The 15,788-nt window shown below is 42.3% G+C and overlaps 1 protein-coding gene across 2 annotated transcripts in view; it reads right to left on the bottom strand.

Moving 5' to 3' along the window:
- Positions 1–5,855: 5,855 nt before the first annotated feature.
- The window catches only part of FOXK1 (forkhead box K1), a 52,696-nt gene continuing 42,763 nt past the window's right edge, over positions 5,856–15,788 (bottom strand). The window contains exons 7-9 of one of the 2 annotated variants that reach the window (XM_061992360.1): positions 15,189–15,470; positions 13,122–13,349; positions 5,856–10,823 (exon numbers count right to left, since the gene is read on the bottom strand). In XM_061992360.1, the coding sequence (XP_061848344.1) occupies positions 10,603–10,823; positions 13,122–13,349; positions 15,189–15,470 (731 nt within the window). In that variant the 3' untranslated portion in view covers positions 5,856–10,602. The remainder of the gene's footprint in view (positions 10,824–13,121; positions 13,350–15,188; positions 15,471–15,788) is intronic. The other variant, XM_061992361.1, reaches the window with a different exon arrangement.

Raw genomic sequence — 15,788 nt, 5'->3', positions numbered from 1 at the left:
AGCTCCGGGACAACGCGGTTGCTGCTGCACGAAGGTTCCGGCTGGCGAGGGAGTTCCGGCGGGGCAGGGGCAGGGCTGCTGCCGTCCCTGGGAAAACCGGGCCCGGTCGTGGATGGAGGAGGGGTAATGCAAAATCCTCGCTCGTGGATGGTCATTGATTATTTCGACATGCTGCTGCTGTTATTCCCCACCTCAGGAGTGTGGGGTGCTTGGCTCAGAGGCCATCCCATGTGGCATGAAGACAACCAGCTCTCGGGACGCAAACCCGAGGCAAACATCATAGCGTGGCAGTAAAGGTTTTTAAGAACCCCGACGAGAAACCGACAGCCTATTAGCATTTCCTGCAACCCATTAAAAAACCCCAATGGTCTCCCAAAAGCAGAAGAGGTATTAAGAAGGGCAGCTCAGCAAGTGGTCTTCAGAGCTGCCAGAAGGTTAAAAAGGCATTAACGCTTCCCTATTACAAACATCTCCTCCTGAGTGCTAATAAGCCTGAAGCTCTCACTGCTGTACTGTCCATCATGCTGCAGGGAGATGTCACAGGAGGACAGCTGGTGCTTTGCCCTTTGCTACTGCTTCTGCCTTACATCTCTCTGGCATTGAAGTTCATTAACAACATGCCTGGGCAATTAACCCCTTTTGCCCTCCAAAGAGGCAGCAGCAGCCATCACCCCAGCTATTAAGTCAGAGCTATTGCAGGCAGGAGGCTGACAGGCAGTGGGGGCAAGGAGAGGCACTTATTTTTCCCTTCACTCCTTCTCCTCTAGCTGCCTCAGAAAACATTCCCAACACGGAGCCGAAGCTGTGACAACCTTCAAATACACCAAAAAAGGTTCTATCTGAATATCTTTGCTACACTCTATGTCTTTAATTTCTTAAAAAATATTAGTCTAATACAGCTACTTTATGTCAACTGAGGTCATAAAAGATACTCCTATTCAATTTTGGAGCTCAGAATGACTTTTAGTCAAAATAAACCCTGAACTTAGGTTGTAGTTAGGAGGACAAGAGAGGAAAACCTGACTCTAAGGTAGGTGGATAAAGCACTATTTTCTGACCTCATATGCTTAAGTGAAACAATTATTATAAATTATAAGGAAATACCGTGAAGTAGTTTAGCTTTCAAAAGAATAATGTTTTGCTTCATGACCAAATGAAAGCTAGAGCTTTATAATGCCCAGGGGAAGCATTACAGCTCTCACACACACATATACACATCTTCACTCTGCTTCAAGTTAAGAGCTTCCCAAATAACTGACAGGGATCAAAGGCAGGGGATCTGTGAACTCTAAAAACAGTGTAAGGTGTTGAGACATACATTTCCTTCCTACAGCACTTAATGAAAATAATCAAAGGAAAAACAACCCCACAACACTGCCCCCTCACATTGTAAGAGGGGGTAGACTGCAGGGAAACTGCTGCAGGAATCTTACCCGACCTATGGTATCACCCTGGGAAGGTGCCAGTCTGCCCCTCAAAGCAGCAAGCAATTTCAGGGCTTTTTCTCTTTCATATATAATTTTATTTCTGGTTATAGAAACAAATGCTAAGAGGAGAAGCAACATTCCCCAACCACATACATCAAATTAAGGTAACAGAACAGTTAAATGAAAAAAAAAATAGTAGAAATTTAAAACTTTGTTATAGTTTTAAAATATTAACGTTTTTGATACATTAGAAATCACATTCAGATCTCAAATTACTTAAAAAATGTATGGCTCCATATTAAAAAACAACAACAACAAAACCACTGTATCCCATCGGATGTGGAAACACGGGTCCTGCTCCTCAGATGCTTGTGTTTGCCATCTCCTCTGGCAAGGAGCTACCTCCTCAGCATGACCAGGCCACCCTTCCACGTCTCTTGGGAGTCAGGGGCTGCCTGGGCAGTTAAACATCTCACAGAAGCAGTGCTGCAACATGACTGGAAGATAAAGATGATGATGAACTTCACATCCATTGCCCCAGATGGAGTTTTCCCCCATGGGATACACATCTGCTTTTTAAAAAGCACTGATAATGAAACCAAGTCACAAAAAATACTTTTGATATCAGCTGTAAAAAAAAACCAACCAACAAACAAACCTCCCAAACCCCAAAACATTTGGCTGGAGGCATCTTGTACAGGCAACACCAGGAACTGAAATGCAAGCATGGCTTTAGTTCCCTCATCCCCCCTCTTTAAATTAAGTGCCAAATCTAGGTGCAAGGGGTAAGTCTCCTCCAGATCTCTGTAGCAAAACACTTCTGTCAAGCCATTGAGGTATTTCAGGTCCTTGTCTGCTGCAGTCCCCTAAGGACTCAGTGGAAATGCACATCTGCAGAACAGGGAGAGATTCAGATTTTTCTGAATATTTTTAAAAGCAAACCTTCAGAGTTGGATCTGAATTTCCAGCTTTACCATCCATTGCTCACACACATCTTTTGATTTATCCATAAACAGCTTTTAACAGTCCTCTGGGTAGCAGTCCTTTGGATAGCTATAGACTCTTCAGATGCTCTTTTTGGCTACGTGGAAGTTGGCTGTCAGGCCAGACGAGGCCCGTGTGATCGCAGTACAAACAGCATGTCCGGAACCCAAGACAATGTACAGTCTTGTACAAGTTTTGTATTTTAAAGCCATTCCATTTTCTGTATCAGTATAGTTCAATTAGGGGTTTTGGTTTTGTTTTTTTTAAACATTCTCCATTTTCTATTAAACCCAAAAGATCTTGCAAACAGTATTCTGTTTCCCTCTACTTCAAGCCCATTTGGGTTAGGAAAAAAGAGAGATAAAGCGAGGTTAGGTTTACAGTATTTGATTTGCTACAGAGCCAACTTGCCTACTTAGCAGCCTGTCCACCTCCAGAGCAGAATATAAATCAGCAGAACATTAGGATGTTTTGCACTAGACTTTTAGCAGCAAGGCAGTGAAACAGAAGGAAATCTCACTTTTTCTACTCCACTTAAATCCCATTTTTCCTTCAGCTCACAGACACTTATCCTCAACATTGCCCTTAGCTTTAAGGAAGGTTCTGTCCTCCCTTAAGTGTCAAAGCCCAACCACCAGAGAGTAAGCACCACAGTGAAGTATTCACTCAGGTCCTTACAGAGAAAGGAATTTCTACTTCTGGAAGTGCAATTAGGATTAAGAAGCCAAGTATCACCTGCTTTTAAGAACAAATTTCTGAATTTAGTGATCTTTGTGGAGTTAAACCACGACTGAAATTTGCCAGTTAGGTAAGACTTACTTGCTTTGAATTGGGAACATCAGAAAAACTCCTATGCATTTGTTTTTAAGTGGGTGTACACACACCTCATGCCCCACAAAGAGATAAAAGCATCATAAAAGGAGAGTAATCTCACCACAGAGGAAAATAAACCATTTTGTAGTGCCCCAGTGTTAGCTTAGCCACCTGACAGATAGACAGGGAGGAACTCCTCAACATTACAGCATCCTCATGGACCCTCCATTAATTTCCTCAGTTAGAAATAAGGTCCCTTTAATTTCAGAGCAGAATCTGTAAAGAACTCCCTAATATCGCATCTAGAGATAATCCGAGACAAGAAAGGATTCCAGCTTTCATTAGTGCCATTTGGGGGATTTTCTTGCCAGAAAAGCAGCATGGACTGAGGTTGCTGAAAGCATGACAAAGCCAAAAGCAGGGCTCCCACACGGGGAAGATGCAAGTACCGAGCTGCCACTTCTGCTCTGTGAGAGGAATGAAAGCAATTACTGAAGTAAAGCTGCTCCCACCAGCTGCTCACATTTGTTATAAAAATAGGTACAGCATTCTTTTAGAATCAGTGCCTGGTGCAGGAATTTACCAACATACTGTATAAAAGTCTGTGTAAAGTACCATTTAGGAGAAAGAAATAGTCATGGACCATTTATATATCTATATTGACACACACACTCACACACACGTTAATAAATATAAAATTTATGTTTACACAGATCTAATTTAATAAGTCTCTGAACAAAAAATATTTAAAGGGTTTCCTCCTTAGCTGCCACCCACAAATTGTCAATTTTTTTCTTTTTTTTCCTATCTTGAGAGCAAAGGGGTAGACTTGGCACAACTACCCTCAGGCTCTGAAAGTTAAAGTGACACATAAGGAAAGGACCAGCCATACATTCTGAAGGGTTTTAATTCAGTGTTGGTAAATTGAAAAGGTATCAAAAGGATTTTCTGAACATATAAATACAAAAGTTAAAAGTTGATTAAAAATTTGGAATTTAAATATAGTGCTCCAAGAAAACCAAGTATTTTTCAAAATGTCTTGCTCAGGCCAAAGTAAAATGCCCATTGCTGTGTTACTGCCCCATGGAAGAACCCCTAACTTTCAGAGAAAGCCCACCACCACAGCCAGGTGTTTCCACTGCTGATAGCTGTACATGTATATATCCACACCCACGTGCACAAACACATGCAGTGCCCTGCAGTAACCCATGTTGCAGACAGATGCTGAGCTAACTAATCACAGCCAAACACTGCCAGGCAGTCACAGAGACGAGGTGCTCCAGCACAAAGTCACAGCTACATTTTAATCAGGTGCAGATCAAAATGCAAGAAGGCATTCCCTTCCCAACCCCAGCAGATCCAGCAACTCAGATGACCTTGTAGTGTAACCGTTTTCTGCAGCACAGCTGGCTCCATTGTAAGCCACACTTTACAGACAGTAGTGTATGCTATAGTAGTAGCAGCTTTGGCATTATTTTTCACCCAGAAGGAAACAAAAAGTTACATGACTAAACTATTTGTTGTATAACTGTAATCTAACACACAGATCCTCAACAGATGCAGACCTTCAAGCAATGGCATTAAATTACGAGTTGGATTAAAGGACTCTAGAGTTGACAGAAACAACTACAAATAGAAGGGAAAAAATGTGATGGAGAGTGGAAACAAGAGCTGCCTGAAACTGGCTGGCAAAGGGAGACAGATCATTTGCTGCAGGATGGCATTTACAAAAGCTCAGTGTGCAGCAAGGGGAAATTTATGAGGCTAGTCATGTTCCTTTAGAGGCTCATTCTTAACGCTCTAGTCCAACTCAGTAGCAGCAGGACCAGAAAGATTTTGTGTCAGGGCAGAAACTCAAAGCAAAAGCCACACTGGATTGAAACTACCATTGGATGAAGTAAAACACAGAGATTTTAAAAAGTGATCAGGATTCTTTAGTGCTCTCATCTGCTCAAAAAGCTCCACAACCCAAGCTGACACTCTTCCTTGGAGGAGAGGGACAAGCTGTCTGCATACGTACAAATGCAATCTGTAGTACTTCCAGTTCACTTTGTGAGTCTTGTTTCTTATACTTGTCTTGCAGCAAGAGACCAAGCAGGTACTGGGCTGTACTTGCAAAGTGTAGCTGGCAGGCCAAGGAAAGTGATTCTTCATCTGCTCTAGCCAGCTTTTGTCAGATCACACCTGGAGTACTGTGCCCGGTTTTGCGTACAATACAGACAAGGATGCTTTGCAGCAATTCCACCTGATGTACTGGGGGCTTAAGCATGTGATGTACAAAAGACTGAGACAACCAGCTTGGTTCTTCATTAAAAGTACAAGAAGCAAATGGAGAAAATATAATTAGTGCTTTCAACTACCTATTTGGAAGACGCAGAGAAGGCATAGCTAGGCTTTTCTCAGAGGTGTGATGTGATAGGACAGGAGGCAAAGAACACATCTGCATGGAAAATTCTTCTTAGATAGCTGAGAAAAACTCTGGCCACTCATGGGTGGCCAGAGCAGAAAAGAGACCAGAATCATGGAGCCTCTACCTCTGGAGACATTCAAGCCTCAGCTGGATATGGTTAGAGCAACATGATTTAGTTGGACTTGCTCTCAGCAGCAGATTATAGCAGAAGCCTCCAAAGGTTTCTTCCAGTCCAAATTCTTTATTTCCACACAGCTACAAGTGGTCAATGGCAGAGACAACAAAGATTTGGCCTTCCCTAATACTGTAGTTTTATGTAATCTATTTTTATCACAGCAATAAACTATAGTTTGTAAGTCATAGTTTAAACCTCAGAAACAAAGATGGAACAACCAAACAGCTGGAATTTAATTTTTAGATGCAATAAGCTTGAAGAATCAGCTTTTGAAAGGTGCAGAAATTAAATCCTTGTCACCCAAGATCCTCATACCTAGGTATGGCAGGGAAACATTTCTCCTGTCACCTACATTTTCACATGCATTTACCCACTATCACACAGAGCGATACCAAATACCTCACCGGGAAACTCCCTTGTTAACACAGATAGAAACGCTGACATCAATTTAACATCCCCAGCGGTCAGTGGAAAGTGTTCCACACACCTGTGCATGAAAGCTCAGGTCAGACACTCTCACTTGCTGAGATCCAGGTCCCTAAGCCTTCTGTGCTTCAAGTTTAATTTTATTGCTGATGTTTCCCTACTGAAAAAGGGGGGAAAATGCGGAAGTTAACTGTGAATGACAGTTCTATATCAGTGCAAAATATGGATGTCTAAAACATGCAAAACTAAGTTTATTTCCCCCTGAAACCTGAAGTCAGACCATGACACTGATTGCAGAAGCACTGTAAAGGCTTCAGCTGTTATTTAACTAATTCTTTCCTCTTGCAAAGCTTTAACATGCCTCTGAAAACATTCCCCTGGGAAAAATGTGCCCAGCAGTAACATGTCTAAAACATAGCATGAAAATTAAATACAAGGTGACCAAACTGACCTCTCAACCTGCTCTGGAGCTCTATGTATCCTACAGGTGTTTTCACCCTTGAACAGAGCTTAATGCAAGATGCTGCTCCTGTCTGTGAATAAAAATGACTGGATATGCTACATGAGACAGTGTTCATGGTATGAAGGAGGGAGGAACATGGGAATGGAAAGCAGATGAAGAGAATATACGAGCTAATCATGAAGTTCAATTCTGTGCTCAGCATTGTAGTACCACAAAGTCAGATGAAATTGATCTCACTGTAAAAAGTTCCCTGTATCACGAAAGCCAAGGTCAAGACAAAACAATAACTAAGGAAATTTGGCAAAATAAACCCCAAGAACAATCGCATTCAGCTTTTCCAAACTTAGGCAGCAAAAGTTGCTACAAACAGACCACAATCAAAGTCAAATTAGTCTCTGTCATTGCCTAAGATGAAAAAAAAATCATTTGGGAATACTGAAGAGTGAATTTACAGTTTAAGAACTCAGTTTTAAAGTTCTCAGCTCTAAGTTATAGCAGATTAAATATTCAACATGCCTTGACTTCTGTTATATAGACAGCAGAAGCAGCAGCAGTTGAAGCCTCCTACTCTTCTCCACCCTCCAACTTCCCTCAGTTTATTTAACTGAAGACATAAGATGCAACTTTAGATAAAACAAGTTAGACAATCAATTTAAAATAATCCAAGTACTGCATAGAATCATTTAGGTAACATTTCCTTTCTAGTAGAAAAATCTACCATCACACTAATTTTCATTCCTCTGCAGTGCTTGAAACTGGAAGCCTGGGGAATTAGAACTGGTAGATAAAAAGTGTGGTGCTGTCTTCCTGACTGAGTGGTATGTCGAAAGAGTGAACCTGGAGGCCTGAAACAAGATGTCCCAATCTCATGTATTCCAGACAAGACTACATTTTCTCTACGGAGCTATGGCTCAAGAGGACTTAGTAAGAATTGTTATTTTACCTAGTATCAGGCAATGATATAGGCAACATACAGGCAATCCTATAAAAAAAGAATCCAAGTGTCATGGCTGCTTCCTACAGTACAGGGGGATGTAGCAGACTGATAAAGCAAAAATCACCTGATCCAATGAACTAACAAAGTTCCAGACACCTCAAGCAGAATAAGTGAACAGATCAAAGACATTTGCTTAGCCTCAACTTGCATATTAACTAGCAGGCATTGTGAGCCACAAAAGGAAGAGTAAGAATATGTTATTCCTGAGGATGGACTGTCAAGAGGTATCTAGAAAGCAGCAGCTGGTGTATGGAAACACTGTGATTCAGCTGACAGAGTGCTGGACTAGTTTACAGAAGTTATGGGCCTAATTACTTAGACTTTCTGAGGGAAAAGCAGCAGCAAAGAATATACACAAGACTTTGACAGCTTCACATCCTGAACAGTTCGTCTGGTTGCTCACATTGCACTGACTCACTCAACATACTGGAAATGCAGAGACTCTTCTGCTTCAGAAAGCTCACTAGCCTCAGGCCAGTTTCAGAGGCATGTCTGTATCTGAACCAGCAATCAACCAGCAGTAATGATTAATCACAGATAAACCATGCTGCACTCTCACTTTTGTGTTCTTCCTTGAAGTCTATATTCTATTAAATTCTGGCTTTGAAAAGGCTACTGAAAACAGAGCTAATCTGTGTGCTTTTTGGCTAAAAGGCATTTAGCCTTCTTAACAGGAAAGTGACAGCCGGAGTCTGGTCTGCTTGAATTACTTTGTGGCCTGTAACAGTCCTCCTTCACAAACTTGTTTCAAAGTACTAACATCCCATGAAATAACTTGTCACCAAAACACAACTAAATTACGAAAGCCTAGCTGTAGATAAATGAACTATCCTCAATATTTGGTGTGCCTGTAACTGCAGAAAGTAACCAGAAATCACGAGACCAAGGAATTCTTTCCTTCTTTCAGAAATATTTATCACAAAACAATTGTCTCGAGAATAAAACATGGCTGGGTTTTAGTCAAATGGTGGGATGTGGCTATTGAATAGGATTTGGCAAAGAGAAAGGAAACCTAGAAAGGAACAAGTGATGCCAGCTGTTACCTTGACTATTTCCTCTCCCTCCCAGATTCCAGTAGCCGCTGAACGGTTGTGCATTGCCCCCTAATCCCCATGGACATAACTGACAGGATCATGTACTGCACACTGGGGAAATATTTTTGCAACACGTTTATGCAGTGGGCTTGCCTCTCTGCTCTGCCATAGCATTGTCAGACTGCACCTAACAGCAACCTGACAACAGATGAAGACAGATAGGGAGATAACCCACCAAAGGCATATCCCATCCCTTTCAAGTCGTTTACCATCACCAAAGCCATCATATTTTCCAAATGGAAAGATCTGTGCTGTGCTGCCAGAAGACATGTTAGCCAAGGGGACTGCAAATAAGACATAAAACCAAAGAGGTCAGCTGGAGGTTATGCAGGGGTTGTTTCTTTGCCGTTCACAAGGTGTCACACACATCCACTGTTCCACGTGGCTGAAGTAACTCAAACCTGCTTTACTTGTAAGACATACTTGTACTACATGAAGCACCTGGAATACAGTTTGAGTAGAAGCCTCATCCTACCAGCCAACCCAAATGGCCCGAAAGGGAGACAGGCAACAAAAAGAAACCTCCAAATTCCTTTTGGAAAACCTGTTTAAGACCTCTAGTGACTTTTGCCACATGGAAAAATAGCTAAGCTCTCTCTTGCCTGGGTCTCTATATCCTTACAGAACTTGTATTAAACACTGTATGAACTCTGCCGCCTCTCAATCCAGCTCTCAACTTCCTTCTCAGAAGAGCAACACAGGAGCTTTGCTGTCAGCCACGGCAGAGGGCAGTGACAGACTCCTATCCTGGCCTCCTGTCCACCATCCATCTATCTAAAGACCACATTACCAACAGGAAGTGAAGGCAGACTGCTTTAGTGCAGATGACCAACCAATATTTTCTCAGGTTCACAGAGACAGTGGCAATGTCTTCACCTACAGTGCTATTCTGAACAAAACCTGGTGCTCCAGGCACAGGATGTGATCAAATGTACACAGAACCTTTTGGAGATACCCTTCCCCCATGGGATCCTCAGTCATCAACATACTTTGGCTGTTGTCCAGAGCAAGCGATGAATAACTGTAAGAAATCATTGAAGGTACGGAACCTTTTGTTTTTAATATTTTAACAGGAACCAAATTAATACAGTTCCTCTGTCATCTGACTCTCCCTCAGAGGGAATGGAGAAAAATAGCATTTGGAAATCCAGGTGGCTGAGTCCTATAACTCTTCCTCCTGAATTCCCACATAAATAAACATTCGTTCATATTCAGAATTTTTCTGTTTTTAAAACCAAAACCATTTGCCTTTTTCTTTAAGCTTGGTACCATGTTTCTTTAATGTTGTGAGATACTGCACCCATCTTTCAGCATTTGATTGCCTTAGGTGACCTTTTTAAAATGGTCCTATGGTTCAAAGCTCTGAGAAGCGCAGTATTAAGGCATAGAAAATGAGTTTTCTTTCCAGGGAGCAGACTGTATTTGTGTTACATTCCTTTAGATGCTGAACTGCAAATCCCATCCCCCTTGGAGCCAAAAGGGGAAAAGACAGTTAAAAATATCCCAGCAGTCATACAATCAGTTGTCTGTATTTTTTTTGAATATTTTTCTTAAAAAAAGGAAAAAAATATCCCATAAGTAAAGACAGAATAGAGTTCCAGGTAGGGGTTCTTGGGAGGGGTTTTCCATTCTTTTTGGCACCTTGTGATTCTAACAGCTGTTGTCCTCCCATTTAAAAAACCTGACTTTAAAAAGAGCTCTTTATCCACTATGTTTTGAGCTGTTACAGTTGTGGTTTTTCTTTGAAAGCTGCTTTAGGGCTCCTGCCATCCCATGCCCACCCCGCATCACTCCAGATCCTCCCACCAGTTCTTCATTCACTGGTTGCCTGTCCTTGTGGCACTGTAGATGTGATGACTCCAGTTTGGGCTGGGACTGCTCCACTAGACTCTTCTATCCGAGGTCTTTTGACTTCAGGTTCACTGGAAGAGGCTGCTGCTGTCTCTTCAGTCCCTGTCTCGCATACTCGGCTGACTACAACAGGAGTGGATGAGCTGGCCTGGGCTGCAAGAAGCTGCAATGGATTTGTAAGAGCTGGGAAGCAGGACAAAAGAGAGAAAAACAATTAACACGATGAAGTAGCACAAGTTGTTTGTTATTCCAGAAAGCAAGAAAACAAAACACCAGTCAAATGCAATAGCTGGCATATAGTCAAGTGTTGCTTCCAAGTCCATTTTGAAAGGTTTGCTAGCCATGAGTCTCCCTCTCTCCCAACAATCTCAGCTTTGTGCAAGTTTAGCAAACTGCTAATAATCCCTTTCAAAGGAGAACTTCCATCTTCCTATCCGTTGTCAAACAAAGCATTGCCAGCTAAGCATTCATCTCCAGAAGGGGAGGATCAATCCCTTGTTAAAATCACAGCACATCACCTCTTTGAGAGGTAGCTCTCTGTCCACCTACAAACAGAACTTGGAAGAGGCACTATCTGTGTGCTGTGCCTTCAATTTAGATATCTCTCTAGCCCTGCTTGCTCAGTCTGTTGGGGAACCAGATTAAAGTCCAAATGTTGGGTGTACTGACATCTCACTTTTGAAAAGAGGCAGGAAAGAACTTCCTGCAGAAAACCAAATACACTCCCATCAGATCTGGGATCAGAATGCAGGAATTTCTGGCTCTCCTTCTTGTATTCTAGTACCGACAAAAGATCTCACCCTCCCATTAATAAAAGCAGTGAGAAAAAGGAGATTTAAGTAGCAATCCTCTGTAAAAATGTCTACAATTCCTACTTCCAGACAGAGAATGTGCTTACACACTGGCTTTGGCACACAACACTGCTTGGAAAATAAAACACATGCAGTTTTTGGACTCTGCATCAATCAGGAGAGGCAGCCAAAGGGGACTCAGGAGACAGCACATCCTCTGCCCTCCAGGCTGATTTGCAGAGGATGGAATGACAGAATGTTAGTGGAGTGTTCACTGCTAAGTGCATAGAAAAAAGGAGCCCTAGGATAAATAAACAAAGCAAACAGAACAAAGGCCCTCAAAGCCCACCAACTCCTACCAAGGCATGGGAAGGAGGCTGCAGAGTATCAAGAGGATGAAAGAAAAAAATAGGGTAAGGATGAGGGCAGTCACCAGTTACAACTGGACAGTTACCAGTTATGTTCAGTGACACACAGAATCTAAAACATGCAGTTGAAGAGGTTAGCTTCATATAGTCAGGAGACTCAGGCACCAGTCTGTGCATCAGAAAATTCTCCACCACTTAGAAAAAGCCTCTCAAATGTGACTGGAATATTTTACAGTTTGATGAGAGCACTAGAAAAAAAATCTGGTGGTATCAGAATGTCTTAACATAAAAATATTAAACTAAACCTGTCTGATTCTACATTAGACAAACTCTACTGCTGGGTAGCAGCAACTCTGCCTACCTGATCTATTTAACACCTTAGTAACCTAGCTGCATAAAAACCTTGTTGCTATCTTTTTTTTCATTTCTCCAATAAGATTTTTGCAATTCAAGTGTAAGCCAGGTGACACTGTGAAGAGATGTTGCAGAAAATCCTGTAGAAACATTCCTACCTTCATGAAAACCATATGAAATCCCACCAGTGCCCTGCATTTCAAACGTCCCATAGCACCAGCCTGGGACAACAGAGGTGCTCAGCATCTCACTGAAAACAGCTGTAAAAAATCTGGGTATTACCGTCCCCAGTCAACATCCTTAGTTGAACAATACCTGATGTGCTGAACAAGCAATAAGAGGAGGCTGTCAAGACACAGCTAGTATGGGATTTTAAAAGTCAGGCTTGACAAATGACTAGAACACATCCTGTATATATAAAAAAATCCTGCATTAATTCACCTGATGAAATCGATCTTATTTCTCCCAGACTCTGAGACCTTAAGATGGGGAAGTATGTTGTTTTCTTAATACTCTGTGGAGTCATATTTCACAAGATCTAAAGAGCACCATGGAAATGTTATTATTTGGCATGCTGAAAGCAAAAGCTGTTTGTCAGAAGAAAATAAATGAAAACAGGTTCTACCCAAGAATCACCAACACTTTCAACAAGTAACCCTCAAAAGGTAGAAGGTGCAAGTAGTAATACACGCATAGCCAAGGTCAAAGGAAAGACACTGGACTTTTCAGAAGCAATGCCAGATAGCACAGCTGTTCCATTAGGGAAAGGGAGCAAACGAAGGTGGACAGAAGGATATCTACCACTGACACAGCCACAGAAGTCAAAGAATTGCAATACCCTTGGAACGGGAGACGTGGAATATCTTGATATTTACTAACCATGAAGAGAAAGCCGTTACAGCTTTATAACCTGTCTGCTAAGCTCAGACTGCTATCAAAACCCAGCAAATAATGGAAATGGAGCCTACCGTAAGCGCTGCCAGTGATGCTGTTGGTGGGGATGGCGTGTTTCCCGTTCTGAGTGACTGCCCGCACGGGGAGCTGGTGCTGCCCAATGGCCACTGGAGCTGCCTGCTGAAGGATAGTGACTGTCTGTCCTGGAACTCCCTGGGCCATTTGACTGGTGACTGTCTGAATGACACGGCTGGCTGTGGGTATTGTGGCAAAGGCAATTGTTGGCTTTTCATCCATGCCTGCTTAAGAGCAAAACAGACAACACTCGTTTACTACCTTGGCTTAGGAGCAGGCTTTATTCTCATTAACGTTTTAGCAGTGATACATACCCCAGGCTTATAGATGTGAAAATACCTCAGCACCTCATGAGATCAGGGATGACTATTTGAAAATGTTGTAATATTCTCTGTTGCACATATACTTCATCAATATTAAGAACATTTTTCTTATAGCATAAACCACTCAGCAAATAAAAAAAGATTATAAACTTGACCCTTTGTCCTAAAAAGGTATTATCTCTCCTACTGGCATGTTCTAGCTGTGATATGGACAGCAGTTATTGCAAATCTCATAGCTTACTTTGTAATTATGGGCAAATTAGCCTGCCTCTCAATACCACACAGCAAGAGAAGGCATTAAGATCTTAATGCCTGGAGCCAAAAGTCTGCAACAGCTTGCTGTCAGGCCTGCATGTAGGTTGATTTACAAGGTCTTCCCACAACTGCAAGCTTTTGTCAGCTATGGAAGTATAGGAAGAAATCAGGAGGAAGGAAATAAAACACAGGTATTAAAAAAGGAGGGCTAAGTTCCCGGATGGAGATAATTGTTTGAGTGCATTCAACCAGTTATCTCACTTTCCAGGACAGGCAACGGGTCAAATTCATCAGGTATGTAATAGATACAGGACATGGATAGCTGGGCATGCAAGAAACAAGAGCCACTCTTCTATTCCAGGGTCTCTGTGGGTCTCAGAGCAGTAAAGGTAGGTGGGAAGCACAAACTTATTAGTCCTGTAGGAAGAGAAGACTTCTCACATTTTAACATTAGTAGACAACAAGAGCAGAGTTAGGTAGGGCATAAGCACTGAGCTGAGACCTGCAGGCAGGCTGATGGGAATTAGGGAGAGAAAAGGCAAGAAAAGTAGAAAGATTAGGAAGGAAAATGGAGCAATCAGGAAAGACAAAGGCAATGTAGAAAAGGATATGAGTGGGAATAAGAGAGGGAAAGAACAAGTGACAGCAAGAGCTAGTGAATGAAAGCAGGGAGCAGCTGCATTTCTTAGTACTTCAGGAACACGTATGGGATCCAGAAAGGAATTTCTAGAGATAACCAAGGCTGAACTAAAAATGCCAGTGGTCCAGCCACTGCTGTAGGGGAAGTTCTTTGTCATTTTTTTTCTTTTCCTTAGAAGAGTGTCCCACAGCCCACATAAAAGCAATGAGAGTAACTAGTCTTGCTGTTGGCACAACACACACTAGGCCCTTCTAAAATGGTGAGCAGACAAGGTGTTGTCTGGATCACAGCATGAGAATATTTAACTCACTAAATCCCCCAAGGCTGGAATTTCCAGCTTAGGAAGAGAGGCCTTTGTTGTAACTGGTTTTTGAAGACTGCTTTAATGGGGCACTGCCTGCACTTCCAGAAGCACATGCTTTCCTCCAGGAATCCAGGTCTGCAGAAAAGGGCTCAATCATTTATTTACATGGGCATCCTGAAGCAGAGAGTTTCAGCCTTTCCTAGGCTGTGTTTTTTGTCTAGTAGCAGCACGGATTTCCAGAGCACATACAGATGACCCAATATACAGGCACAACACTGATAACAGAACTATTTGAAGCCCCAAATGCTTTTTTAAGCCTCCAAAGTCTATTACAATTTCTTCCCCACAGGACATAGCAGAGCACAGTTGTTTTTCTTCTCACTGGTGGAGGTCAAATGGATGAACTCTTATTTTCTTGTTTTACCTGGTCAAACATCTTTACTAAGGGCTAAGCATCTAGGGAGTGAAACAGTATTTGACCACACACCCCCTCTAAGCCTTCTCAAGATTTATTAGCAGAGTAGCAAGGAAGGTGAAAAGCTACCTCGGTGGTCACCAGCTAAGTCCAACACTGCTCCTGCAGCTTCGTGAGCTCCTCCTGCTGTGCCCTGATTTGTGAGGATGTATCCGTTTGCAGAGTTTGCAGATGAGGTCACAACTCGGACCATTGTAACAGTGGGAGCTTGCTGAACGACGTGGATTGCATGACACGAAGGCTGCTGAGAAGTCACTATTGATGCTGGCATGTACGCGACTGGTTTTGCCACCAGGGTAGATGGTCGGGGAGGAACAGCCATAATCACTGGCTGGGCACTGACTGGAGATCCTAAGCGGAAGACAGAAGCATATGTTTTCAAACAGCAGAGACAAAAAGGCCTCCATTCATTTAATCTATGCACTTCTAATCTTCAATACTTAATCCTTCAGCTTTGGCAGAAGTGGGGGTAGGGAATAAAAAGTTAAGGTGTAAAAAAATAGCATTTTCAGTCTTCTCTTTCCTGACTTAGAGAAACCTTACTTGCCATCTCAGCACACTTCTGTGAACAAAAGCCACATGTACAAAAAAAATATGAAGCTTTATTTAATGACCTTTGCCTTTGTTCACCAGGAACACCCTATACATCAGGCCAGTTACAGCACAGCT

The sequence above is a fragment of the Colius striatus genome, chromosome 3, assembly GCF_028858725.1.
Source record: "Colius striatus isolate bColStr4 chromosome 3, bColStr4.1.hap1, whole genome shotgun sequence".
Classification (NCBI taxonomy): Eukaryota; Metazoa; Chordata; class Aves; order Coliiformes; family Coliidae; genus Colius; species Colius striatus.
Note: the sequence above shows the minus strand (reverse complement) of the source record. Positions and strands in the feature narration are given on the sequence as shown.